Genomic DNA, 25,683 nt, shown 5'->3' on the forward strand with positions numbered 1-25,683 from the left:
AAAGTCCCAAGAGTTACGCCCGCCACATGGTGTTTATTGTAGGTCACCATTAGGGCCCTGGCCCTCAGTGACACCTTGGCAGATGGGGGAAGGCTTCCACCCCAGAGGAGCGTGAGTGACTGTTTTACTGTGGCGGTTTCAGTATTCTGTGCTCCAGCAAAAACCCAACCACATATCAACTGACTGCCATATGCAGACTTGAAAATTACAAGTGCACAAATAGTCAGAGCTGAGTGTAATTTAAACTGTACATACAATGTTATTAATTGTGTCTCTGACAGGCATGATGACATTTCATTGTTGCCCTATAGTGGTGAAGCCAGACTGTTTTTTTTAATCATATCAGTGTCCCACAAAAAAGAAGAAGTCATGGACAAATAATCATGTTGCCCTCTCACCGTTAGAGCATCGGCAAAGTATGCATAGCACTAGGCTATGGTCAGTGAGCAGCACTGGATATGACATCAAATCTCTGAAATGTCTCTGTAAGCAAGTTTGTGCTGAGTCCACATCAACAAGTGTGTAATGTGGTAAGAGAGAAGTGTGCGAGCAAGCATCCACAGCGAGGGGATGAGATTCACAGAGGCTCCTGAGGGAAATCAGAATAAAACGGTAGATTTGCTTGGAAAGCACATTTCATATTTTCAGAGGAAACCGAGATGCCGATTATCCTACCCAATACTTAAAAGGGAAACATAAAAACGGCAATGGAGCGCGAAAACGACATCATCTGGATTGTAAATGCCTTCTGTACCTGCTATTTATTTTGGGATGTATTGCTGAATACTGCAATGCAAGAGAGGGACCTAATTTACCCTAAGGCTAAGTCTAGACAAAAACACTAAGGATTTTTTATTGTATGAATAAAAAATACGTAAGCTGTTTGGATGAATTATAGCACATCTCAAGCGTTATGAAAGACTTGGACTTAATAATAATAATGCATAATCGCAGCAGGCATGTCCATGACGTAAGCACGGCGTACGTTATCACAAAGGAAAAGATGGCGTCGGTAGCAGAAATGTACGATGTAGGATGGGAAGGTAAGATTAAATATAAAATAGCTACTCTTCAAGTGTCACACAGGCACGTGTTCTTACTTTTTGAAAGCTTCTGGCGTTATCTTGCGCACTGACATGACGTGGAGTCGTCGCTGTTCCAGACTTAATATACGAGCTCTCAAGCTACCCTTTAAAGTGGTTAGCTAAACATAGTTAGCAAAGTATGCTACCCAGTCAGTTTTATGTTCGCAGTAGTCAGTAACCGCTTCATTGCTCCTAGCTTCAGCGTAATGATGGCGTGAAAGCACCGGGAGTGTGCAGTGGAAACTGACGTTTGTCTCTTTGAAGAAAAGACACAGGGCTTGTTATCATTTTAGCCCGGTTTAGCCTAATGCAGCGGCTAACGGTAGCCACCACAGACTACGCAGGTGTCGGGTCCTGTAAAAGAGCTGGAACACGGCGACAGTAACGCAGTACCGTACTAATGTTGATGCTGCCTTTTCTCCGCCTGCACTTGTGTGCATTCATAACGTCTCCTATTTGCTCGAACATTTTCGTGTCATGCTGTCAAATCTGTTGAGCTAAATATATGCATAGTATATGAAGTTTGGTGTGTGTAATGGTCCTAATATCGTAAATCTCTTCAGCCACACCGGTTCAAATGCCGGACAGGTTTGAGTGCATTTATAGGTAATAAAGTGTGATTTAGAAAAGCTGTATGTCGATCACACTTGACAATCGTGTGGTAGAGTGCTACAGAAGTGAAGGTCTTGAAATAGTGAATTGTGTTGCAATCTGTTAATTATCTCAGTTTGCAGTTGTCCTTATTTTTCATTGTCTCTGTCCAAAGAGATGAGAGATAAGCTGCGGAAATGGCGAGAAGATAACTACAGAAACAGTGAACAGATTGTGGATGTTGGTGAAGAACTCATCAGTGAACATGCATCTAAACTGGGAGATGACAGTAAGTGTGTCAAGGCTGAATAAATCTGAAGATTGTCATCTTATGTCATTATAGACATGTTTTTTGTGTGTATGGTTAGGTGGAGCGTTACACCTAAGAATACTGATTATATTATATTATTTGGTAGTATTAAAACAGGTAACTAAACATAAAAGCAGAGAAAATTTTGTCTTTGTATGACAAATTCAAAACGACAGGAAAAACTTTATACTTGTAATAAAACAGTGAGTTGTTTGTTCCTTTTCACTAGTGGCGACCTTCAAAATTGCAGTATTTAGGCAATAGTTTAGGATTTAGACTTTGTAGTGACTAAAACTACTTAATAACCCTCAGTAAAATTTGTCAGTAATAATTTTCTTGTTCTTAGAGAGAATCAAAACGTTGTGGACTTTTTAATTTCTGGACATGATCTTGAGCTTACTGTGATGTGGACAATGCAGATAAGCAAAGACAGTTCTGAGAATACAAGTCTGGACAGGGGATAATGCTTAAAATGAAAAAGGGTGAACGGAAACCAGTTCATATTTTAATGTCTTTGGTTTGATGAGTAAACGTCGAATCAGAAATTAAATTGGTAGATTGTCAGGAAAAACACTAAAACATGATTATTTTCCAGAAATACAGTGAGCAGGAATACAGCCCTACACAGTTTAATAGTGTAAAGAAAAAAAGAATAAGGAGTGTATTCAGTTACCTTTCACAGTGCACACCATATTGTTATTCCTGCAGATTTTATTTATTGTTTTAGCTGCCCTGCTGCACTACTTTGTAAAACTCTCCCTTTTCCTCAAATCATAATGATTTACAAACCCCTTAAAAGAATCGGACGCACACTTGACATGCTATGCTTTTATTGAAACCAACTCCTAAATTGGCTGTGAAATGAGATGGCAATTATCAAAACATGAGTTGGAATCATTAAAGTGAAGAAAAACTAAGGACATTTGTTTGTTTTGGCATAAAACCTTTTGGGTGGAGGCTGGGTGTATTTCATTTGGCTGAACATGTCTAGTTTACTTATCAAAGCTGCTGGCTTAACATGTTGCGCTGATTTCCATTAGTCGACTTGTGCAGGCACTCTGTTATGTGTTATAGAATGTTGTAATGTCACAGTTGACTTAAAGAAAAATTATCAATAAACATTTCATATTTTTATAGCTCACCACAGAGTTAAACATGTTAAAGGGTTAGTGCGTGTTATGTTGGTGAGGCTCAGCATGACTTGCTTCACAAGCAAATAAATATACCATGGAAGAAAATGCAGAAAGTGTTGTCATATAACCACCTATAACACCTATGTAAATGTCCATTAATAATTTTATTGGTGTTGAAAAGTGTTGCAATGTTTGGATTGTTTAAGAATTAGCGGTATAGTTATAAATGTCACCCACTTATCAAAAAAATTTTATATCTTATTTCTTTAGAAACTGATATGTACAATCTTTGTATTTGTAATGAAAACAGTCACAATATGTTGTTAACCCAACCACATTTAGCAGAACAAACTTGCTTTGGCACAAAAACTACAGTCTGTGTTATAACAGTCATACAACCCTGAGCGAAACATCTCAGCATGGAATCTACAGAATTGTTAGTTTAACTACTTTAGTTTCACAATGCGTCAGCACTGTTTTTAAGAATATTAGTAATATTTGCAGGATTTTTTTCTTCAGAATATAGCTGCACTCTTACTAAACCGCCCAAATTGTGACTGTTGTTTTTTTCCCCCTGATGCCTCAGGAGATAATTATATCCATACTAACACTTTGTATTGTATTATTGAAGTAGAATTTATTTGGAAACTGTAAACAGACTGGTTCTTATGTAGTGTTTTTCTACTTTACTTAAGCACTCAAAATGTTTTATGTCTCATTTCCCCATTCACAAATGCTTTTTCTATGCCTATGTGTTTTCTATCTAGCGTTCACACAGATTCACACTCTGTTAAATTGGAGTTCAATATTCTACCCGAGGATGCTTTTGGAATACAGATTTGAGCGGCTAGGGATTGAATCACTAACCTTATGATTAGTAGATGACCTGCTCTACCTCTTGAGCCATAGGCACCATTTCAACATAATGAGGAAAGCAAATTATGGGGTTGAGTGTAACTTTCAAACATTCTAACTTAAGGACCACAGGCACACAAAAATGAATTCACACAAAACCATATTAAGATGTTCCACCTGTGTTTATGGTTGGTTGTGTAAATGCTTTCAAAGTGATCTGCAAAGCTTCTGCATCTAATATGCATTTAAAATGATTGTTAGGACTAATAAAAACATAGTTTTAAATAAATATATTTATTTATATTTGTTGTACAGTCAAAGTTATTTTTAGGATCATTCCATCTAACATAGTCAAATCTGAGAAAATTCCCACTTGACCCCCATATAAGCTTTTTTCACTACTTGGAAATCTATAGTTCAGTTCCCGTCCAGATGTCAATTCCACATGTTGAAGTGTCCTTTATCTAGATACTGAACCCCAAGTTGTCACTCTACTCACTGGAGTGTTGTGTGTCTGTGTGATAGTTATAAACCATGCAGTGTAGTATAAACATAGGTAACATTTAGTACAAAGTACTTTTTTTATGCTCAAAGTAAAAAAGCTGTTTAAGTAATAATCCATTCCCCACTTACTTACAAAAATTAAATTCAAAATCTCACATTAAATCAGTGACATTTTTTGACACTCTGAAAATTGGCTGAAATTGAATTAACTGAAACCAGTTGAATCCAGTTGTTATAAAAAAGTTTTATAATTTGAATGTACATAGATAGATTTTATGACCAGTTCACTGCTAGCAAATCAATAGTATGCCTGTAAAATTTTTCAGAAGGGTGTTTATGGATGTTAGTAATACTGCATGGATGTTTTTAAGTAATAGTCAGTGTATGTCAAAAGGAAAATAATAAATGTTCCATGATGTATTAAATGAAACAGAACAGTTCTGTTAATAATAGTAATAATAATAAACGCTTGGTTCTCATTGTGGAAAGTGGAAAAAACATCCCATGCAGTTGTTGGGGACAGACTCTTAAGTCTCTATGTCAAGTGTATAGTTTAATATATCAAGTTTTAGATGTTATGACAGACAGTGGAATGGAAAGGGCGTCAACACTTTCTTCTTTGTCTGTGTGTTTTCTGCCCAGTATGGATTATTTATGAGCAGGTGATGATTGCAGCCCTGGACTGCAGTCGGGATGACTTGGCTCTGGTAAGTTTTCGTCACACTTCCTCACACACCCAAAAGCTTCACTCTCTCACAACCATTACTACTTTGCAGCACCTGCGCTGCCAAATGTGAAAATCTGATTTTTATTTGGCCAAGTGGTCTTTACTTTGTCTGTACTTTGGAAAAACAGTTTAATAAGAACTGGAGTTAGTGGATGTAACAAATACATGGAGATGCATGCTTCAAGTGTTCACTGAACTTGGCCGTCTCTAACAAAGTTCCACCTTTTTTTCTCTTTAGGATTTATTTGTCACGTAGTGTCACGTAATTATTCAGAGTTTAGGTTCAGAAATATGAAAATGGTCAAATCTGCATGCAAAACTAGAAGGGGGGGACGGACAGTAATTCAAGTAGTTCATCTCCAATCAGTATGGATGTGACAGCTCCCTTTGGCTAAATGAGTGACTCACCGAGTACAGAGAAGGCTCGAACTCAATCATTAGAATTAGTTGTCTGTTGGCTATCCTCTCAGCACTTCTGCCAGACTTAAAAAAAAAAAAAAAAAAGCAGAAGGACTAGACTTAAGCTGATGGATAGCAGATACGATCCAGGTCACACTGCAGACTTTTCCATCTCATTCATGATAATGCTGAATGTTATTGTTACTATTGTCTTCTCTTTCACAAATTCAAACTTTGTGTAGAAGAGGAAGAAAAAGTGGAAGTAGGAGAATCTGCACTTTTAAAAAATATATTTTTCTTTTTTTAAATATAGTGATGTGGCTGTCCCAATGTGTAACAGAGAAACAACAGTTCATTTAAGACAGTGAAGTTTGCCTTATGGGAGAATGTCTTTGTATTGTTGGTTGTTCAGTTAAGTCCCAAGACAGACCGTTTGTATCAAAGAAGCTTTGGTATTTGCGTGAGAGTCAGCGTAACATAAAGTTTAAATACTGCCATCTATAATTGGTCTCCCTTCTGCCCACATCCTTGCAGACCTGTCTACAGGAACTGAGGAAGCAGTTTCCAGATAGCCACAGAGTGAAGCGATTAACGGGCATGAGGCTGGAAGCTTTGGAAAGGTAAGCATTGGGAGAGAGGGCAGGCAGAAAAAAGCACGGCCTTACTGTTATGTATGGTACTTTGAGAGGCTTGGGGACAAGAAAATGTTAGCAGATCCTAAGTGGTACAATGGTCTGGGTATATGTAAGTACAGTGTGTGGGGTAATGTGTGTTTATGTTGGATCACCCAGCATTCCTTTTGGAGAAAGAAGGGAATGGAGTGGGGAAAGGTTCAGTGCTGGGTAGTCCTGTGGCCCTTTAGACTGAGGTAAGGATTCCCGGGAAGGAAGTGGTTAGATCCCACTGTTATTCTGGGGGTCTCTCAGCACTCTCTGGTTTCTATTCTGCTGTTGTTTCCTTATTTTGTTACTTCTTATTCGCCTCTTTTTTTTTTTTTCTTTTTTTTTCCTCTTTGCCTTCCCTGTTTTGATCTCAGTGCTTTAAGAGCGTCTTGGCTATGTAAATATTGAAATGCCACCACAATCAGAACAAGGAGTCTGAGGAAGGAAGATAAACAAGGGGGTATTTTAGTCTGTACTGAGCTGAAGTCAGGGTAATTCAATCTGTTTACTACCTCACTCACATTCCCCACCCCGATTACCATTGCTGGTTTATCGGTTATGTCAGAGTTTATGTGATAATTGAGAGTGATTGCTTCGGCACTGTCAGATTAAATAAACTCCACACTGGGATCTAATTGGCAGCAGACAGAGCTACACTTCAATGACGCAGCTTCAAACAGTAAGGGCCTTCCCCTCCACACATGCATATGCTTGCCCACACATACACACACATGCTTGGTCCCTAAATAAATAAAGCAAATCAAAGTGGCTTGTGAGTGGTTGCCTGGTGCCATCTGAAATCTCCCAAAGTGTGGCTGAGTAATAAAGTGAATGTGAGGGAAGCATCAGTGCTGGAAGTAGGGCTGCTCATTGCTAATGGGAACCAGAGGTGCTTCTGTCTGTTGCGGGAGGAACCATTTGTGATCAAGGAACCATGCTGTTGTTTGCTAAAACATCAGTGCTGCAGATTACTCCTTACAAGCAAAAAAACATTCTTTGGCGCCTGGTTTCACATCATAAGTGAGGAGCACATGCATCCGATTGCAAGATTTTTATTTATTTGTAACCATATATCCATTATTTATAGCTCATGTATTTGTTCTTGTTGGCCCTGTCCAACAGTCTGAAGCACACTCTTTGGGATGCAGCAGGCTATCAGGTTCATATGCATGTTTTGTGGTAATATGTGAGCCCAGAGAGAAAAAGACTGTTGCAGACACAGACAGATGTAAAGGTAGCATTTTAATTTTGTTTAAAGGTGAAAACAACTCTACACAATCAAATGAAAATACAATCTGAAAAACAGGGAGTTTTATTTGTATTGATGTCATGAGCCATTGTGAAATTATATAAGCCACCGTATGACCAATAACCTAAACTTAAATGAAGATTTTTCTTTCTATAGATTAATACTGATTTCTGTACAGCCTCATTGTAATCCTAGAAACCTGCCATAATGTGTACAGAAACTTGATTGTCTTGAACTCTTTTTTTTCCAAACCATCTAATTTTACTTGACTGGGAATAGGGATTGGTTTAATTTTTAATAAAATGTTTTTTCTTTCCCCCACTTTCCCATGCTGAAGGTACGATGAGGCCAACAAGCACTATGATGCCATTCTCCAAGACGACCCCACCAATACGGTAAGGAAAGAAAAAAAGAAAAGTCCCCTGCTTAGCGCTCTACTTTGCTTCACTTTGTGGTTTCAGCTTTTTGGAGGGCTTTAAATCTGTCGAGGCAATTCGGTGTTAGCAAGGGAGTAGCTAAGTTAAACTCCAGTTGGCCTCTGGCCTCAACCACACTGCTGATCAGCCTATCACCCACACAACTAAAAAGTGTTTAAGGGAAGGGGCTGGGTGGCTGGGGGGGTGATTCATAGTCTTAGTCAGTGGCGGACATGTTTGGTGGAAGTAAAGCGTAAATATAGCTCCGGTCTTTGAAGATGATGATTTACTAGGCCTTTTAGACCTCCACCCCAACTGAACAGGGATAAGCTCCCTTCCCTTCACCTTTGCTCTCTACTGGCTTCAGGTGCAAAGTGCTGCTGGATGTTAAGCTGGTAATACAAACAAGTCTGAAGTAATTCTCTGAAGCCCACTCCTTGCCATCTTTTCTTTTCAATTTACTATCCATCACTGTAAAATAACTTGCAGAAACTTGTCTAGCCAGTGTTCTGCCAAACCCACATACCTTAAACACAATGTACCTGCTGGTAATTGTTTCCATAAGGACATGTGGCCATGCAAGAAAATAAATCTTTTAAAGGGTTTTCAGAAGAAAGCAGCTTGTTTATTTTGGCTGTAGCCCTCCCCCCCAAAAAAAAGATGTGCAACAAGTCCTGTGCCATGGTGACATATGGATTCCTTTAGATGTATTAGGTATTTTCTTTCAGCAGGCAGTGTGCTAGAGACACATCATAGATACTTTGGATTTCATTTCACAACATCAGCTTTGTGCTTTAAACAAATAGGAATAAGCTTGTTCTTCGTGTGTCATGGAGAAATAGCCTCCCTATCTTTATCTTGCAAGAGCTGCTGCCTCCCATCAGTCTCTGTCTGTCTCGCACTCACTTTATAATTATTTGTCGCTGTTGTACACTGAGATTGTAAATCATTTTTTCTGGTTAGTATAAATATAATTTTGTTTTACATTACAATTATAAATATACATTTTTATTTATCCACCCTTATGCTGGATTCAGACTACATAATATTGACAGAAAAGCTACAGAAAAAATAACTTTAGCATTACATCTTTCTTTAAATCTTGCATAACAGTTCTGTAACTACTGTAAGGCTTACCAAGGTAAACATGGTGGATTCTGCCAGCTGCTGAGAACTTTTTACACCAGTCAGCTGTGTAGAGATGTAAACATGACAAAACAAAAGAGAAATTATACTTCTGTTGCAATTGGTTTAACATTCTTTTCCTGGAAATTGTTAGCTGCCACCTCCTTCCTACCAGATGACATCATGCATATCAGAAACACTAGCTAGCATGATTGATTATGGAGCAGTGTGTTGTCTTTCAGTGTTCAGTGACTGACCGTGACTGTGTGTCATAACAGCTACTAGTGCAATGGTATTTTAATGAATACAAATTAAGCATCAGATCAAACGTCAAATTCAAAATGTTTTAGCTTTCATTAAGGCTAGAAATAACAAGAACTTGAAATTCAGTTTTTCCTCTGACTGTGATGATTTGTTGGTTGTTAGAGATAAAAAAAAAAATGCAACTTTTTCAAGAGGTAGTGACAATTTATTTTAAAACCCAAAAACTACCCTGAAAATAAGACACTCAGCAGGAGTCATATAAGGTTTATTGTTGGATTGATAATAGTTTTTCCATACATAATGTAAAATATGGATGTAGTGAAGTGCCTAAAATCCTGCATTCTTTCTGAATGCCACCATATGGTGATAGCTGTGGTTGGGGAAAGAGAATTCAAGTCCAAGTCAAGTCTTTGGGAAAAATGTTTTTTGTTTTGTTTTGTTTTGGGGTTTTTTGTCACGTGACATCTGTAAACATTTTATTGCTGAGTAAATCTTGGTCATACTATGTTTCAAGTGGAGGATTATCTGTGGTATGAAGCCGCATGTTTATTGGCTAATGAGTTGTCAATCACAGGTCATTAGACAATCCCTCCTCCTTTTCAATACATCTGGTCTTTTGAAACCAAGATGGCAAAAAAAACAACTTATCACAAGACTTCAGAACAGGACTTTATAAACCAATGGATGATGTTATGGTAGTGTTATACTGTCTATGGGTTGTTCTGAAAACAATGAAACAGATACACAGCTGTTGCTTTATTGAGCAGTAAGAAAGATAAAAAGTTTAATGAGAGGTTATTAGATTAGTGTCTGAGCTTAATGAGTGCAGTTATTGAACCAATCCGGAACCAGACCTGCTCTGGATCCAGCAATTGCAAGCATGGCTGTAACTAAAGCACAGAGCAAACATTTTAAAGATGGGTTACCAACAGTGATTTAATTTTTCAGTCATGATGCCTACCAATATTTGGTAGCACAAAAGTGTCATTGACATTTTTGTCATAGCCTGCTCTCCTGAATGACTCTGTTGGTCCATTTCAAACAAGGAAATAAGACTCGGGTGATTGCAGTGAATATTCTGACACGCTAACGAAAATGATATTCAAGTTGCAAATTCTGTGATTTTCTTCCAACGCTGTCATTGTCACGTACAGCGATTGGCACTCAGCCAACTTATGTTTGGTTATTAGAATGATCTGTAGTGAATTGTTTAAATATATCCACTGTTCTGATAATGTGAGTTGTAATTTCAGTGAGTCCCAGGACACCTCCCAGACATGGCACAGATCTAATGTAGATTGCAGGGACATACTCGGAAAGGGAACGGTCTGTTTCCTGGTCTCTGCGTGCTAGAGACTGCCACCCTTTCAAGCGTAGGCTGACATTCAAACCTGGGACTGGGAGTGGAACAAAACAGACAAATATGTCCTCTGTCTCTGAGATGTTAACCTTAAATCTTTTTCCCAAAATCCTTGTCCTCAATGGGTGTAGTGATGCAGGGTGGAGCGACGATTCAATGACATCACTTAGGTCACCTGTCTTATTGTGAGGGCTGCCTCCTCCCTACATGTTCTCCAACATGCTCTTACGATTCGGGAAGGGGATGGGCCTGAGAAATGGCGGAAAATTGGCGACCACAAGGAAGACTTGCGAGGCATCCCAGCATGCGAAGCACAGATTGGAAACTGAGCTGTTGTAATTACAGGCTGTGGAATAGATGTGGTACCCATTAACCAAAATTGTTGAATCAACAAAAATTGCTCAAGGTTTTTTTTTTGCCATGGCGCTGTCCAAAAAATGTTTCAAACTCTTAGCCCTTCCATTGCTTGCTATGTTCCAATACCTACAGCAATGAGCTGGCAAAATTCTTGTCTGCGTGCATAAATGCGATTTTTCCACCTTTTTATTTCTTCCTGTGAGTATTTTAGATTATGTGGTGCAAACAGCATTTGCAAAAAAGGATGTGCTAGTTTAGGATTTGTTTAAAAATGAGTGGACTTAGTGATTACGTTAATATTAAATTCCAACGCTCTCATTTCACCCTAATTGTTCAATATAAAAAGCTAGTATTTCTTAAATAAGCCGCTGAGGTCACACAGACGACTTCTGAGGTTGACCCACAATCATATGCAATTAGAGATTCATTGCTAGACAAGAGTTTATTTGTGCGGGAAAAGCAATGTGAAGTTTAAAGCCTCACGTCAATGTTTATTGACCACATAAATGTGAAGTATACTCTGAAAACTCTTGGAAGCGTTTGACTTTCAGACTTTAAAAAAGGATTCGATTGTAACTTAAACAATCTGCTGTGTATGGGTGCAAACATACCTGTGGGGAAAAAATAAATAAATAAATGCATAAAACACATTTTTAACCTGTTTCACCTGTGTTGTGTGTTCATGTCTCATCATAGGGAACGAATGCTGTAGGTCAACTCATGGTGCAGTGTTGACACAAATATGCTAGTCTGTACTTTTTGAGTGTCCTCAGAGCATTAATTTAAAAAGTCATAACGACAGAGGGATCAGATAGTCAAATGCCAGGTTTTTGTTTTTTTTCTGGATCAGTAGCTAGAAAAGAACAGGGAGGAGTAGGTTGGAGTTACTTTGTTTAATAAAGTGCTATGACTTTTCAGAGCAACAAGTTCCATATGTTGTTTTGAGCCCAAAGATGTTCTTTATCCAAGAAAAAAAAAGGGGGGGGGGGACAGAGAGAAGTGGGTGTGTGACGAGGAAAGATCTTATTTGTGTCTTTAATTTGAAGTGAGTATAAATTCTAATTTCATGATAGACTGCAGATTAAATTGGCGCCCTCTTTGTTTTAATAGTCTGAATACAGGTAGGCAATAGAATTGTGATGCACAATGTTGCTGTATGGATACAAAGCGTGTCACTCCAACTCGAGAGAAGAGGGCCAGCCTTCTTATCTCTTCTCAGATTTTATTGGGAAAGGGCTGACCAGATGTAGAGAGCACATCTCTCTCCTTTGAAGAATTTCAGGACACTATTCTTCATCTGTCTTGTTAGCTTCTTGAACAATAAGTTGCAGCTCAAAGATGTGCAGTCCAGATCATCCTGCCTTGTTAAAGAAGAAGGTATTAAAAGGAAATAATTAGCCATTCATGGTTCACTGCTGGTTGATAAATTCATGAAATGTTAATTTTCTCTCAACTTGCCTGCCTTCTGCTTATGTTAAAATATTCTTTCCTTTATGACGATGATGTCTTGTTGCACAGCGCTCCTTTTATTTATTTTTTTCGGTTAAAGCTGCTGTGTGTCAGCAGGTCTTTGTCCCAGCTTGATGGATAAGTGGATTTCTTACGATGGCATTGTCAGAGGAGACCCAGATTTACAGCCCCTAGACATGACTCATACATAGCCCTCAATGGCTTTGGTTATGAGAGGAAGCCCCACTCAATCAAGTGCCAGTCCATAAATAAAATAAGCTGTGGCAGGGCAGTGCACTCCTAATGGAGCAGCAGCCCCTGTTAAGGTTTTCACTTACTATCAAAAGGAGAAGAAGGAGGTGGTCTGGGGGGAGTCTAACATTTGGAAAAGTCAGGGCAATACTTTCTAATTCAGATTGATGAGAATCTAATCCACCTTAAGGTCAATTCAACATCAAAATGAAGCGGAAAGCAATTTTCAGCTGATGTAAGTCAGGCTGGTGCAGCGCTAGATGCGTGCTGTGCCGGCAGGAAGACAGGCGTTGGGGTTTGGAGGAGTGTGCCATTTTCCCCACTTGGTTAGGGGATGACTCACCACTTTATCTCAGCCACTGAGCTCATTCCAACTTCCAAACATTGACTCATAATGTGTGTCCGTATCCCGTTGGACATGGTCGCTAACTATCTCCAATTATGATTAAAGTCCTGCAGTAATAATATGAATAAACTTAACAAAGTTAACTTGACAGAGTCTCGTCTTTTTGACTCTGTGGCTGTTACTTTGGAAAGAAAGTGCAGTTTTTTTCTTATAGAAAATGATTCATTGTCATAATGGAACTTTAAGAAAGCTTGTGGTACACTGAAAAGTGAAACACTTAGACTCACAACTCTTACACTCCCTCATGCTCTTTACCCTCTCAACCACTTGAGAAGCTGAGTTCCTAATCCTGTTTACACTCTGCTCTATAGGCAGCAAGGAAGCGCAAGATCTCCATACTGAAGGCCCAGGGGAAGAGCACTGAAGCCATCCGGGAGCTCAATGAGTATTTGGAGCAGTGAGTGTTTGTTACAAGGGGGGGATCAGCCACCCCTTCTCTTCATCTCCCCAGATTTTTATTTTAATTAAAAACGAACCTGCTTTCAAGAGTGCTGGCATGATTTGAGCATAAAATGCCAACAAATGCTGTCAGCTGCAAGACTGTCATTGTTATTATAATACACAGTGGTTCCTTAATCCTAATATTTTTTTTCTTTAATATGTTAGTTTCATTTATTGTTTTACTCCTCTGGAGGAAGAGAATTTAATGTCAGTATTTGCTTACAGGTTTGTTGGAGACCAGGAAGCATGGCATGAGCTGTCAGAGCTCTACATCAACGAACATGAGTAAATCCATTTTTATATTTTAACCAAAACTATTGTTGTATTCACTTCCCTGAAAGCAGAGCCAAATTTCCTTGTATATATACTTTTTCATGTGCCTGTTCTATGTACAGCTTTAAAAAGCTTGCATTCTTTGTGGTTATGCTGGGACCCACCTTTGCAGTTACAATACCCAAATCCAAACACTATTCAAGTCAAACATTTGGTATGGTCATTATGATCAAACTGATGCATTGTTTTATACAGTTGGAGCATAAACAAACCCTTTTCTTTTAGATAAAGGATTCTCCAATATGTGATTTTGTAACAGTTAACACAGGGAACAGCATCACCATGTTCATCATAGTTTATTAACAAATGCACATGGATTGATCTAGATGTCTTGTGTAGCAAAAATTTGGTATTTAATTGTTGTTTAAGTGTGAGTTGTCGTGTCAAGGTTATCAGATAAAAAGTGACTTGGTACAGCTGCTTCATGTTTGGGTTGCTTGTGTCAGGACGTCACATCATTCTGATGGCTTGATCTCCAAAGGGCCGTTGGATGGCCACAATGGAAGGCGTTGAGATGCCTAACTCAGCCAGGGGTCTGAATAGAACCCTGGCTGAGTTTGCCACATAAGACTGGTTTAATAGGATTTCAGGCTTAAGCCCCCACTCCTACATATGAGAGCAGAAAGACTCCCCAGCCTGATATCTCAGTTGCCAGGGAGAACTGCCAGACAGACAAGAGCACTGTAAGAAAAAAATATTTTTGTTTGTGTCACTGTTCATCCTTCCTTAATTGTCTGGGGCTCAGAAGTTAGTCAAGCGGTGTCTGTAGTTTAACAACATTTTTTTTTTTTTTAAATATATACATATATAGATATGTGTGTGTGTGTGAGAGGGAGAGGGAGAGACTTGACTGTTGTTGCTCTGTTGCTCTGGTAGGAAGGCAGCAGCAGCAGGAATGTGTAGCACGGTGAGAAGGCTACTTATTGGATATTTCATGCTTTGTCTGGGAGGCTTTATTGCTGTAGTAGCCAGAGGAAATCCTAGGGTGAGCGGATTATCTCCAAGCTTATCCCAACACTTCTAATATCACACCATTCACTCCCACAGCCCTCTATCTACAGGCGTGTCAATTTCTTTTCTTTGTCTTCTTTATTTTGGGTTACAAACTCCCTGTTTCCCCTCCTCCTCCTCTTCCGGATAGTGAGGCATTATCACCACTCTTTTCCACAGGGATAGATCAGGAGGCAGAGGGAGAGGACACTTGCTGTGAAATTCCCAGGAGAAGGTGGTGGCACTTTAGCCGCCCCCCTGCCACTAGAGAAAACAGAAGTTGATGGAGAAGCAAAGCAAGAGAAATAAACTCTCCTCCCCTCACTGCACAACACCCTGGAAGCTTAAAATAAACAAAGCAGTCTGTCTCTGCCTTGCTGCTGTTAGGGTTGTAGTAGACAGCATTAACAGATTAAGAATGTAATTAATAGCCTCTGAGCTGACACTGTTAAAACAATCCGTATGCCGCTGATGTTTAGACAGGAGATTATTTTGTCTGTTGCAAGTATTGCTCATAGCCACTGTTGGAATCTGCTGCTGGCTCTCATTCTGACCCAAGTTATGAGCCTGTTCAACCAAATTGGACTGGTCATCCAAAATTGCAGGATAAATAGTAATAATTTTTTCAAGCATACTTTGAATCCAATTTTGTCCAATGCATAGTCAGAATGTGGTATTAAAATGGGGGGTACGCCACTGCTGATGGTTTTACTAACCTCCAAAAGAAATAAATACAGAGTCTCACACATGATGGTGACACTACCCTCGCTCAAGCACTGTGGTGTAGAGGGAGCTTAGAAGCTGCCATAAAGAGCACATTGGGTTAGAAGCTTTCGTTGAAGAGTAGAAGAGGTACAAATTTGGCTCCAGTACAAGACTGATGGAGCAGGCTCTGGTGTAGGCCACAGCTATTGCACGAGCACATCTGAAAGTCTTTATAGAGAGGAAGTAGTAATTGTAAGCAGCCCCCAACCTTCCAAGCCCTCTGATCTCCCTTTCTACTCAGCCCCTTTCCACTGTTTTTTTTTTTTCTCCTTTCTGTGTCCCCACCTTTTTTTAGCTCCTATGCTCTTAATTTTTCAGCTAGTTACCATGGCAGACTTCAGGTATACTGATAAGTTTTTCATGTTATTTCAAGCATCAGTCGATCATTTCATTTCTCACAAGAGCAATAAAAAAAGCAAAATGCGTCTTTGCATTTTGCTTTTTTTTATGAAGTGAGAAATTTGAGAAGTCTTTAACAGGGTAAAAGCCTGTTCACACAAGCAAGATTTTTGTTTTTCAGCTTATTCTTTGATAAAGTTTAAGTTATATGTAAAATCTTGAAAGGCAAATAAAAATACAGAATTCCTTAAGATATTAAGGCTTGACTACAAAACTTTGCCCATTTTCTGTTGATAGGTCTGCTCTGTCTCGGCTGTGTGCCTATGTGCTAGCTTGCATTTGGTTAGGTGTGCAGACGTTTTATGGCTTTGTGTCCAATGATATACTGTATCTTAGCTTGTCTTGGCCTGGTCCTGTGAGGGGGGGGGGAAACTGTGTATTAGAAGTGGAGTGGCAGCAGATTAGTGTGAGGTCAACAGCTCAGCAGTCTGCTGCTGAGAAGTGATCTCATCTGAGTATAGGCACAGTGTGCCAGCTCTTACTGTAGTGCTGACCTCAGGAAGGTAGTTAACTACACATTAAAGACAGGAAAAACACACAGATGGACACAGTGTCCCCAGTGGAGAAAGAATCACCACACTAGATAGGCTTTTACCTTAGCAAGCTGTCTAGACCAAATACCCTTTATTGTAAGCGTCTGAATAAACCTCTCATCTGGTGGGCCTTTATATATTATAAGTCTGTCACCTGTGAAATGACGTGTACCCTGTGCAGTCTCATCTCAGACCTGTGAATTTACTGAGCGTACCCGTTGTGCTTCACAGTTGAACAACCTTAAGGATGACACATCCACAGCTGTATCAAGCTTACTGTTTTCTTTGTCGCTTCCACAGCTATGGAAAAGCTGCATTTTGCCTGGAGGAGCTGATGATGATCAATCCTCACAATCACTTGTACTGTGAGCAGTACGCTGAGGTAGGTAACCACCTGGATGTCTGTCACCAAATACAGAGCTGGTCATATGTTGTTTATTCAGATGTCATGTTGTCATTGCTTGAGCTGCCCTTTAACACAGCTTGTTGCTTGTGTTTAATGCCTCCTCACACAGGTGAAGTACACTCAGGGGGGGCTGGAAAACCTGGAGCTGTCCAGGAAGTATTTTGCCCAGGCGCTGAGGCTGAATAACCGAAACATGAGGGCATTGTTTGGTCTGTACATGGTGAGTGCTGCTTTGAATGAAGAGAAAGTGGGAAAGAAATACAACAGTGGTTGAGCCTTTTTTTGTAACGCTGTGGTTTTTCAAGGTTGAGGCTGGCCACAGTGTGTCAAGACTGTACTTTCTCTATCTGTGTGTGTGTGTGTGTGTGTGTGTGTGTGTGTGTGTGTGTGTGTGTGTGTGTGTTTTTTTGGGGAGAGCTCTCAGACGGGTCAGCTCGCTGCTGACTCAGACGGTGAACTCCAGCACTGGAAAAGCCTGCCCCTCTGGAGCCCTTTATTTTAGTAATAATACCCCCTTGGTGAGACTTTTTCATGTTTATGACTTGAATAAATAAAGTAGTTATGGGCTAAAAAGGAGAAAAGCATAAGGAAGAGAGCAGCACAGCTGTTGCCAGTATTTTGTGACTGCACTGGCAAATTATACAATCAGGTTCTAGTTTAATTGGAATATTGGCCAGTTAGCCCCTTCATCTACATATTTGTTTAAACAGGATATTGTGTGCTAGTGCCAGTGCATCATACGTAAGGGAGATCTGACATAAAAACACAAACAAAGCAATGCAGGGAGCAATAGGCAGAAAGTGGAAGCAGCTCTTTACGCAGCGAGCCCTGGTATTTTCCTGTTTTCTGGACTGGGATTCTTCATTTAGTCCAAACACCTTACAGCAACCCACACCCTCTGAAACATCACAGGTCTAGAAGAGGAGCAGTGAAGGTCAGATCCAAGACATTTAGTCCTGCTAATTCTCAAGTCTGACTGGCGAGAGAGCAGGTTTCTTTTTTCATGATTATTATTATTTTTTTTTAATATATCGTCCAAAGACCCTTGGGTCTTTAAAGGATACTTCAGGTGGTTATTTATTCTTGTAGTAGTTAAAGAACTGCCTTAATGTGTTTTGCACATTGTTAGCTAGCCTCGATGGTCCAAACAGTGACAGGTGCAAGTTCAACATAAGGGAAAACTTTCACCATCTTACACCATCTGAGTCAGTGTGGCACAAGACCTGGTAGCACTGACCACAGACTGGTTGTGGACTGGTAACTTACACCACTCACTTGGGGATTCCCCTCCACAGTCGTGCACACAGTTATTCAGGGATAGCCTGTCTGTGTTGACATCATCTAAATTGAGGTTTCTCTTGAGCTAAAAAAATAGAAATAAAAAAAAAAAGCTTACTAAAAAAATACAGAAGCCAAACCATTTTACAGAAAAAAAAATAGTGCCAGGTTGATTGGTGCGTAGCTAAAGTTTCAGCACACTGGTAGGTTGGGCTTTGAAGTGCAGGCAGGGTAAGCCCTCTGGGGTTTGCTGCGTGGAGATGATGGCAGGAACATGGGAAAGACATGGGATTTGTGGTTCGGAGGGGAGCTGTCGGGGCAGGCAGAGACCGTGATTCACATGGCGCTCCTTTCATTTCACGTCAGGCTTTTTTCAAAACATACAAGGTCCTTTCATCGGCGGGAATCAATGGTGTTGGAGAAATTAGGCCCTGTTAAGTGACAATTTACGTATGAAGCATTAAAATGCTCACTTTTTCCTCTCCGTAAATGATTTCCCCTGTGTCATCAGGCCAAGGTCTGTTTTTTCTCTTCATTCTGCCACAATGACTAGTGGAGTGGTAGATGGTAAGAGTGGTTGCACATTCATCTCCATTACGCTTTTATTGCTGTTTCACCAAGTTTTGATATAAGAACACCCCTTCCCCTGTTCTCTCCTTTGCATCTTCCTTCCATCTTGTTTTTTTCCTTCTAGTCTGCAAGTCACATCGCTGCCAGTCCTAAAGTTAGTGCCAAGGTGAAGAAGGACAACATGAAGTATGCTGCTTGGGCTGCCACTCAAATAAATAGAGCCTATAAGGTGAGTTACAAATAGACTTTAATCTAATGTGATGTGAGTGCACCTAGCTTTTAATTTTTCTTTCTTTGGTGTCTCTTTCCTGCTGAAAAACATTTTTCCCCCACATCAATCTTCACTCTACCAGACACTGAAAACCACCTATCAGACATTTCTGCTATGTTGCAGCTTTCATGGAGTATTTGCACACAATATTCAGAGATCCTAAAATCCCCCTTATTTGCATAGAATGTGAAAAGTATTCCCCACCCAGTATTGACCCTTAAATGCACAGCAGTCCTGTAGGATGCCTTTGACTTGCATGGCTGTAATAACAGCCCTGACGTCTTTTACTGTGTCTGGGTACATTTACTGTTAATGTGTTGACTTAAGGCCACAGCGTCTGCTAAGACTTTATCCTGCAAACTGGCTTCACAGATGAGCTTCTTGCAGAGCCACAAGCTGATTCTCAGAGGACAACACTAGACTATAGCGTGAGAGTAGTCTACTTCAGTCTTTCTCAAAGTGGGATATAGTGACCCGTAGCTGGATTTGAGGAAAAATGTAGGAGGTTCATAGCAGTTCCAAAAACCGTTTACGTATGTTGTCTGATTTCTTCAGTTCAAGTGTTTAACAAGCTGCTGTTTTAATATTTTACAAACAGATTCAGTCTTCCCTGTGAGGCGGTCTTCCATTAAGTATTTGCTTTGCCCTATTACTGTAGAGAGCAAAATTTGGGAGAGAGAGAAAGATAAAAAGGAAGCCATAAATAAGGTTAATAAAGGATGGATGTGGACATGCATGCATGTATTTGCTGCTTTAGCAAGGAAGGGGCAAAAGTAAGGAGTTTGTCAGATGGTATCACTAAAATGGTTTACAGTGTCGTCCTGGCAACCAAAGTACGAAAGCATAAAGATTATTTGCCATACTTGCCAGATGTGTTGCTTATTTGGGCACCAAACGATTGTAATGTAATAAGTGGTTCCTCACTCAGCTTCTGTGGGTCCTACAGAAGCTGAGTGAGGCTTCCTGCTGAGCCTCTAAAGACCTTGTCTCACCACATTTGACTCTACTTGCCTTATAGGCACGTTTCACATGTTGAGCCCTCAGTCTGACAGTTCTGTTGGAAAAAGTGTGCATGTAACATGATGGTGAACTTTTTTGCAGAAGTGTCACAAAACTGCTCTAAGCTGTCACTTGCTCCTTTGATTTGAGTGAAAAAAGAAGAGAAATAAAATAAAAATAGAAGAGCTGTCATTGAAGTGGTACAGCTTATTTGGTTTAGATTAGCACTTTTATATTTGCAGAATGTCTTGATAAATTTAAAAAATGTTGAGCTGGCTTAGTCAATGTAGAATGTCTTCACTGATGTCAAGTGCATACTACTTTTCACTTTGATTTTTGTGCCTACTGACCTTATCCTGTCTTAGAAAAGCTTTGATCTTAGCAGGGGAAAAGATGAATATCCCACACTGATAGCATTTTTTCATTTATCTAAGACTTAAAATAAGAAAACAGCCCTGATGGTTTTTTTGGTTAAAATAGTGAAACTGTATATTCTTGGAACTTCTGATTCCTAAGAAAAATAGCATCTTATTGGGCTTTACCAGAAAGTTTTTAAATGTTGTTACACAGTAGCATAACGGGGAGTGTGTTAAAGGCTTTAATCAGAGACAGGAAACACATTTGTAATATAGCTAATGAAAGAAATTGATTGTTTGATACATGATACACTTTCATAGTGCCTAACTGTATAAAGTTTTTATTCTCATTAGTTTTATAGGAAGAAAAAAATCTTTGGTGTATTTTTTTCTGAATTGACCAGTTCTGTAACAATTTATTTTTTCCCAGGGATTTAATGTGCTTGAAAAAAATAATGGCCAAGATGAAAATACTCTGGGCCAAGTTGTAATAGCAGGCTAAAGTAGTAGCTACTCTTAAAGGCCATTGGACAAGTGTGTAAAAGCTAGATTATGTGTGATTTTGACCCTGTGCTGACGATAATGAAACACCTCAGTCAGTCACACCTTTATCCTCCAGGGAGCATGATGTGAGATTCATCGCAGCCCTCTGCTTCTGCCCTGCTCTGCAACCTCCTAGTATTTGTTTAGTTGCCTAGTGGAGTTGTGTGGATTTCAATTCAGCTGTGAGCGTGTGACCACATTACGTGTATGCATACCTGGCTGCCACCATGTGTCACGTGTGCTTCTTTTTTCCCCCCTTCTTCCCTTTGTTGTGTGAGATGAGTTAAATGACAAGGTGTGAGGTTGCCTCTTTTAGTTCTTCGATCTCACCTCGGGTAAAATGACTCTTGAGATTTTTAAAAGGGAACAGCGGTGTTGCCCTCCATCAGACAGCTGCTGGCTGCTGTGCGCTTGTGCTGGCTGATTGATTGCTCCTTTAAAGCGTCGCCCTTGTCAGTCGTCCACTTTTATTAGGCTCCGGTACCTGGTGATTGTCATACCTTTGTGTGAGGAAACTGTGGGCAGGTGAGTGTACGAGGGAGCAGACATTGGTGAGGGGTCATGACTGACAGGGTTGCATTTCAAAAGAGAAAAGGAAAAAAAAAGTAATTACTGTGGTGAAGTTGGATGTGCAGGAGACCTGGAGATGTGTGGGTTGTTGTTCCATCAGGGGTGAAAGTAGTACTACATAGCCTGGCCTCTTTTCCTAACTCTCTAAACAAATTCTCTGATTAGCTCTTCTGTCACGGACAGAGGCTCACACTGCGTCATGACTCCATTATCAGATGCTCTAAATAGATGTGGAGCTGTCTAGTCTGCTCCTACTTGTAGAGCAGAGCAGGAGTTAATGTGGTGGTCTCACCTCAGGCCGAGGAGATAATTGACTACTGGGCTCAGAGTAATGGCGCATTAGACAGCAAAGCAATGAAATGCACAGATCATTATAGCTACCCCACCACACAAACACACACACACACACACCCTAAATCTAGAAGAATGAGTCACCCTTGGAAATTACACACCCAATTGTACACCTTAGCCAACTGCCCTCTCTAAGTTGGAGTTTGGCAAAAGGAGAAGGAAAAAGCTTTTACCATGGAAATACAGTATGGACTAGGTTAAGCCTACATTTATTTCCTGTTTGTAGAGGCTTGAGAAGGACCAAACGTTGAGTGACTAAATATGTCACAGCAATAAATCAGTGCTTTATGGTATATGTAGAATTTTAAATAATCTGCTTAGCGGTGTTATTCCTCAAACATCCCAAGCATCGTTTTTTTTGGTCACACCAGCCCTCTTCATGCCTTTCTTCACTACATCCATGAACCTTCTCTGTGGTCTTCCTTTTTTCCTCCTGCATGACAGCACCATATTCACTGTTCTTTGTTCCTCCTCTGTACATATCCACACCATCTCAGGCTTACCTCTCTAACTTTGTTTTTAAACTGCTCAGACTGATTACAGCTGCATGTGTCAGCTCAACTGTCAGTAAAAGTGGTTGTGTGCTATTACCCAATGGATTAGCTATGAAAATATGAAATTAACCATCTTATAATTGTTATGAGACTGAGACCACCTCTAAACATGTTAATTTCATTACTGAAAACAAGACTCACTTTTAGGGATGGCGTTAAGTGGTCCCTTCAGGAACTGCAGTTCTTCAGCATGTGTTGGCATGCTAACATGCCAAATTTGAAGAATGACATGCTGATTATTAGCATTTTGTTAATCTGATTTTGATTCTATTATTATGCTTTTACATTTTGCATGACCTCAACCTGCTGACTACATGAATATAGAGCCTTAGAACTGTTTACTCTGGATTTATATGTTGTAGTTTACTATACAGAATTGTCATAACATACAGTAACTACAATTAAGTGAAAATGAGCAGGGCACATAACTTTTATCAGCTGATATCATTTGCTATGTATGTCTTTCTTTAGACATGGTTACAGACAAAATTAAATCTATGCCTGTATAGATAAAGTTAATTGAACTGACCCATTTTGGGCCCCTGGTTCTTTGCCGATGGTTAAGGAAGTCGCCTTCCGTAGTGGTATTTTTTTGAGGGGGTGCCTTATCCGTGGCAAAGTTAAATTGGGTAGAAAAAGTGTGTGCTTCTGTGTGTTTGCATGAGTAATCTGATACATGTCTGCGGATTATAATTTGCAGCACTTCCTGCAAAACCCTGTGGACACAGTGCAGAAATTAGAGTAGGGTGTTACATACTTCTATACTAGAGGCCATGGAAGAGGACTAATGTGGGCATCCTGTCTCGGAGCGCACTCAAAATGAAAATGGCACTTACGCAACAGTTGAGGAAAAATCCTGATTGGAGGTATTATTTTACTTTGCATGACCCATTTACCAATTCTATTTAATGACCACTGTTGCGTCTCTGATTATTTCTGCTTCTATGCTTCTCCATTCTAAATGGGGAAAAGGATGTTTTTGGTTAGTTGTTGAAGCATGCTACTGGGTGGATGAGGTTATCTCTGATTCTGTGAAGCTGTGTTTAAGTGTGTTTGGCTCTCCATTACGTTAGTTGGCAGAGAGATCTAATGAGTTGATGTCCTCTTTTTTTTCCCCCCTTCTCTCCGCCCTTACTCTGTCTCTGCCACTCACCTTTGTTCTCTGACTTGCAGTTGGCTGGTCGTGGGACCAAGGAGAACAAATGCTCCATGAAGACGGTGGAGGAGATGCTGGAGTCGATGCAGATCACAATGTCCTAGACGCCCTTGTGTACATCTGTCCTTGGAGCAACATGGCAGCTCAAGTAGCCTTGCAATGTGACCAGAGTGGTTGTAGAAATTATTACTTTTTAATCAGGTTTGGTTCTGTAAGAGGACATTTGTTATGCTCAAACACATTGATTTTGCCACCTGCCTGGGAGTTAAATCCACATATTTCAAAATTACTAACAAACATACAAAGTGTCTCCACAGATTGGACTGTACTAGCCCTCCCATTTCTAGGTTCTTTTAAGTTCAGCTAATATCACTAATTACTACATTTGCATTAATGATATGACTGTAACCAGGAGAAAAACAAGCTGTACAGTAAATGTTATTTTTAAGAGATCCCACATGTCTGCACTGATGTCTGCTACTGTCTGTTTCCATTCTATCTGTAAATGGAAAAAAAACAACTAATTTAATAAACCAACTGTTCCCCCCCCCCCCTATTTTATTTATTTTATTTTTGTTAAATCTTTTAACATGTTTTCATAGAAGTTGAGTATAAATTTTCTACCCATCTGTGTCAGTTTAAGAGCAGGATACGTAGGTTGTTTTTGGATTTCTGTTTGTTGGCAAATTTGCACCTGCAATAATTGTCCTGGACGATTTAAGAAGGGCATCTGTCATTAAGGCAGCAGCAGGATCAGAGGTATGACATATTCCACTGCTTCTCAGTTACCCCTCTGAACAGCATTTGAAACAGCTTTATTACACTTGCGATTAACTCTGTCATTAACATGTGGCATCTTGTTAAAAACAAAAAACAAACTGTTCATAAAGAGAGTGCATTCATAAGAGGAAGGGAAGAAAAAACATCTTAGTTCTGGTAAGTTTTGTTACTTCTGCTGTTCACTCAGTTCACTCAGTTCTGTGATGCTTGAATGTGAATCCCATCCAAATGTGCACCTCAAGTTGTTGCTCACCCGTGCGGGGTCAGCTGTTACTTCCATTTCTTTTGTTTATTAAGTCAAGGCAATTGTCTCATAATTTCACTCTTCGGCGGATGGAAAACTTGAGTGTCGAGTTTATGGTCTTTTTTTGGACCGCGTTTAAGCTGAGAGAGTAACTAGCCCAGAGCTGGGAGTGTGGAAAGCCATTTTCTCAAGTTTTTAATACTCTCTGACCTTGGTCAGTGGATGAACGTGTCTGCATTTGATTTTTCTCACCAATCTGATGGAATCGGTAAAAACCAAGGGACATTTGAGAAAATGCGGACATGAATTATTTTTTACAGGAAAAGCACTGCGGCTAAATTGAACTCTTGTAGTTGCACAATTGGAGTAATTTGATTTGAAGCTGTGTGTGTGTGTGTTTTTGGGGTTTTTTTATTTTTTATTTTTAATGCTCCCATGCACCCATGTAAATATTTCAGTACTTCAGAAGGTCATTTATGAACTTATAAAAGCTGAATAAAGGTTGTCAATCAGTGTGTTTGAAGTCATTATTATCATTATGAGATACAGGTCTTCAGGTCTAGCCACACTGAGGCAACAGTGCCATCTGTAGTCTAGATGAAGAATTTGGGTAAAGCCTTTGCAATACAGCAGTGAGTGACATACATTGGAAAGAGGCTGTGAATGTCATGCACTAACCTTAACCTGTATGTAATGTTATTTTTAGCCTGTCTGCAACCTTGATTTGTAGAGGAAGAAAAACTGTGTTACACACCATTTAACAGTCGTGAATCTGATAAATCTTTTCCTTGTGTTCAGCTGTGCGGTCCAAACATATCCTTGTAGAGTCAAGGAAAACAGAATCTTGGCCTGTGCTTGTATTAAGTCAGACTAAATCTTAGCATCACTTCTACAGAAGCACCTGCTCATCAGTGTTTTCTCCCTGTGGTCTAGGGTCTAGGAGCATGACTTTAGTGCATACCTGATCCTAAAGCTTGAGGAGAGAACCTTCTAATCCCTC

General features: G+C 39.8%; 1 protein-coding gene across 1 annotated transcript; it reads left to right on the forward strand.

Annotated features, from left to right (window-relative positions):
- The first annotated feature begins 938 nt into the window (after positions 1-938).
- On the forward strand, positions 939-25,198 carry emc2 (ER membrane protein complex subunit 2). The gene is made up of 11 exons (XM_040012658.1): positions 939-1,043; positions 1,852-1,965; positions 5,121-5,185; positions 6,139-6,224; positions 7,853-7,910; positions 13,456-13,541; positions 13,811-13,870; positions 16,906-16,987; positions 17,121-17,231; positions 18,984-19,088; positions 23,677-25,198. The coding sequence occupies exons 1-11, from the start codon at positions 941-943 to the stop codon at positions 23,761-23,763; spliced, it is 957 nt and encodes a 318-aa protein (XP_039868592.1). The 5' UTR covers positions 939-940; the 3' UTR covers positions 23,764-25,198.
- Positions 25,199-25,683: the final 485 nt, after the last annotated feature.

This window comes from Simochromis diagramma, unplaced genomic scaffold (assembly GCF_900408965.1).
Source record: "Simochromis diagramma unplaced genomic scaffold, fSimDia1.1 OVJJ01000618.1, whole genome shotgun sequence".
Classification (NCBI taxonomy): domain Eukaryota; kingdom Metazoa; phylum Chordata; class Actinopteri; order Cichliformes; family Cichlidae; genus Simochromis; species Simochromis diagramma.

Bases quoted from the DNA above. Each gene is read 5' to 3' on its own strand.
- emc2 (XM_040012658.1), top strand. From the start codon at position 941: ATGCATAATCGCAGCAGGCATGTCCATGACGTAAGCACGGCGTACGTT. The intron at 5,186-6,138 runs GTAAGTTTTCGT...ACATCCTTGCAG, and splicing joins GTCGGGATGACTTGGCTCTG to ACCTGTCTACAGGAACTGAG. The intron at 17,232-18,983 runs GTGAGTGCTGCT...TTTTCCTTCTAG, and splicing joins CATTGTTTGGTCTGTACATG to TCTGCAAGTCACATCGCTGC.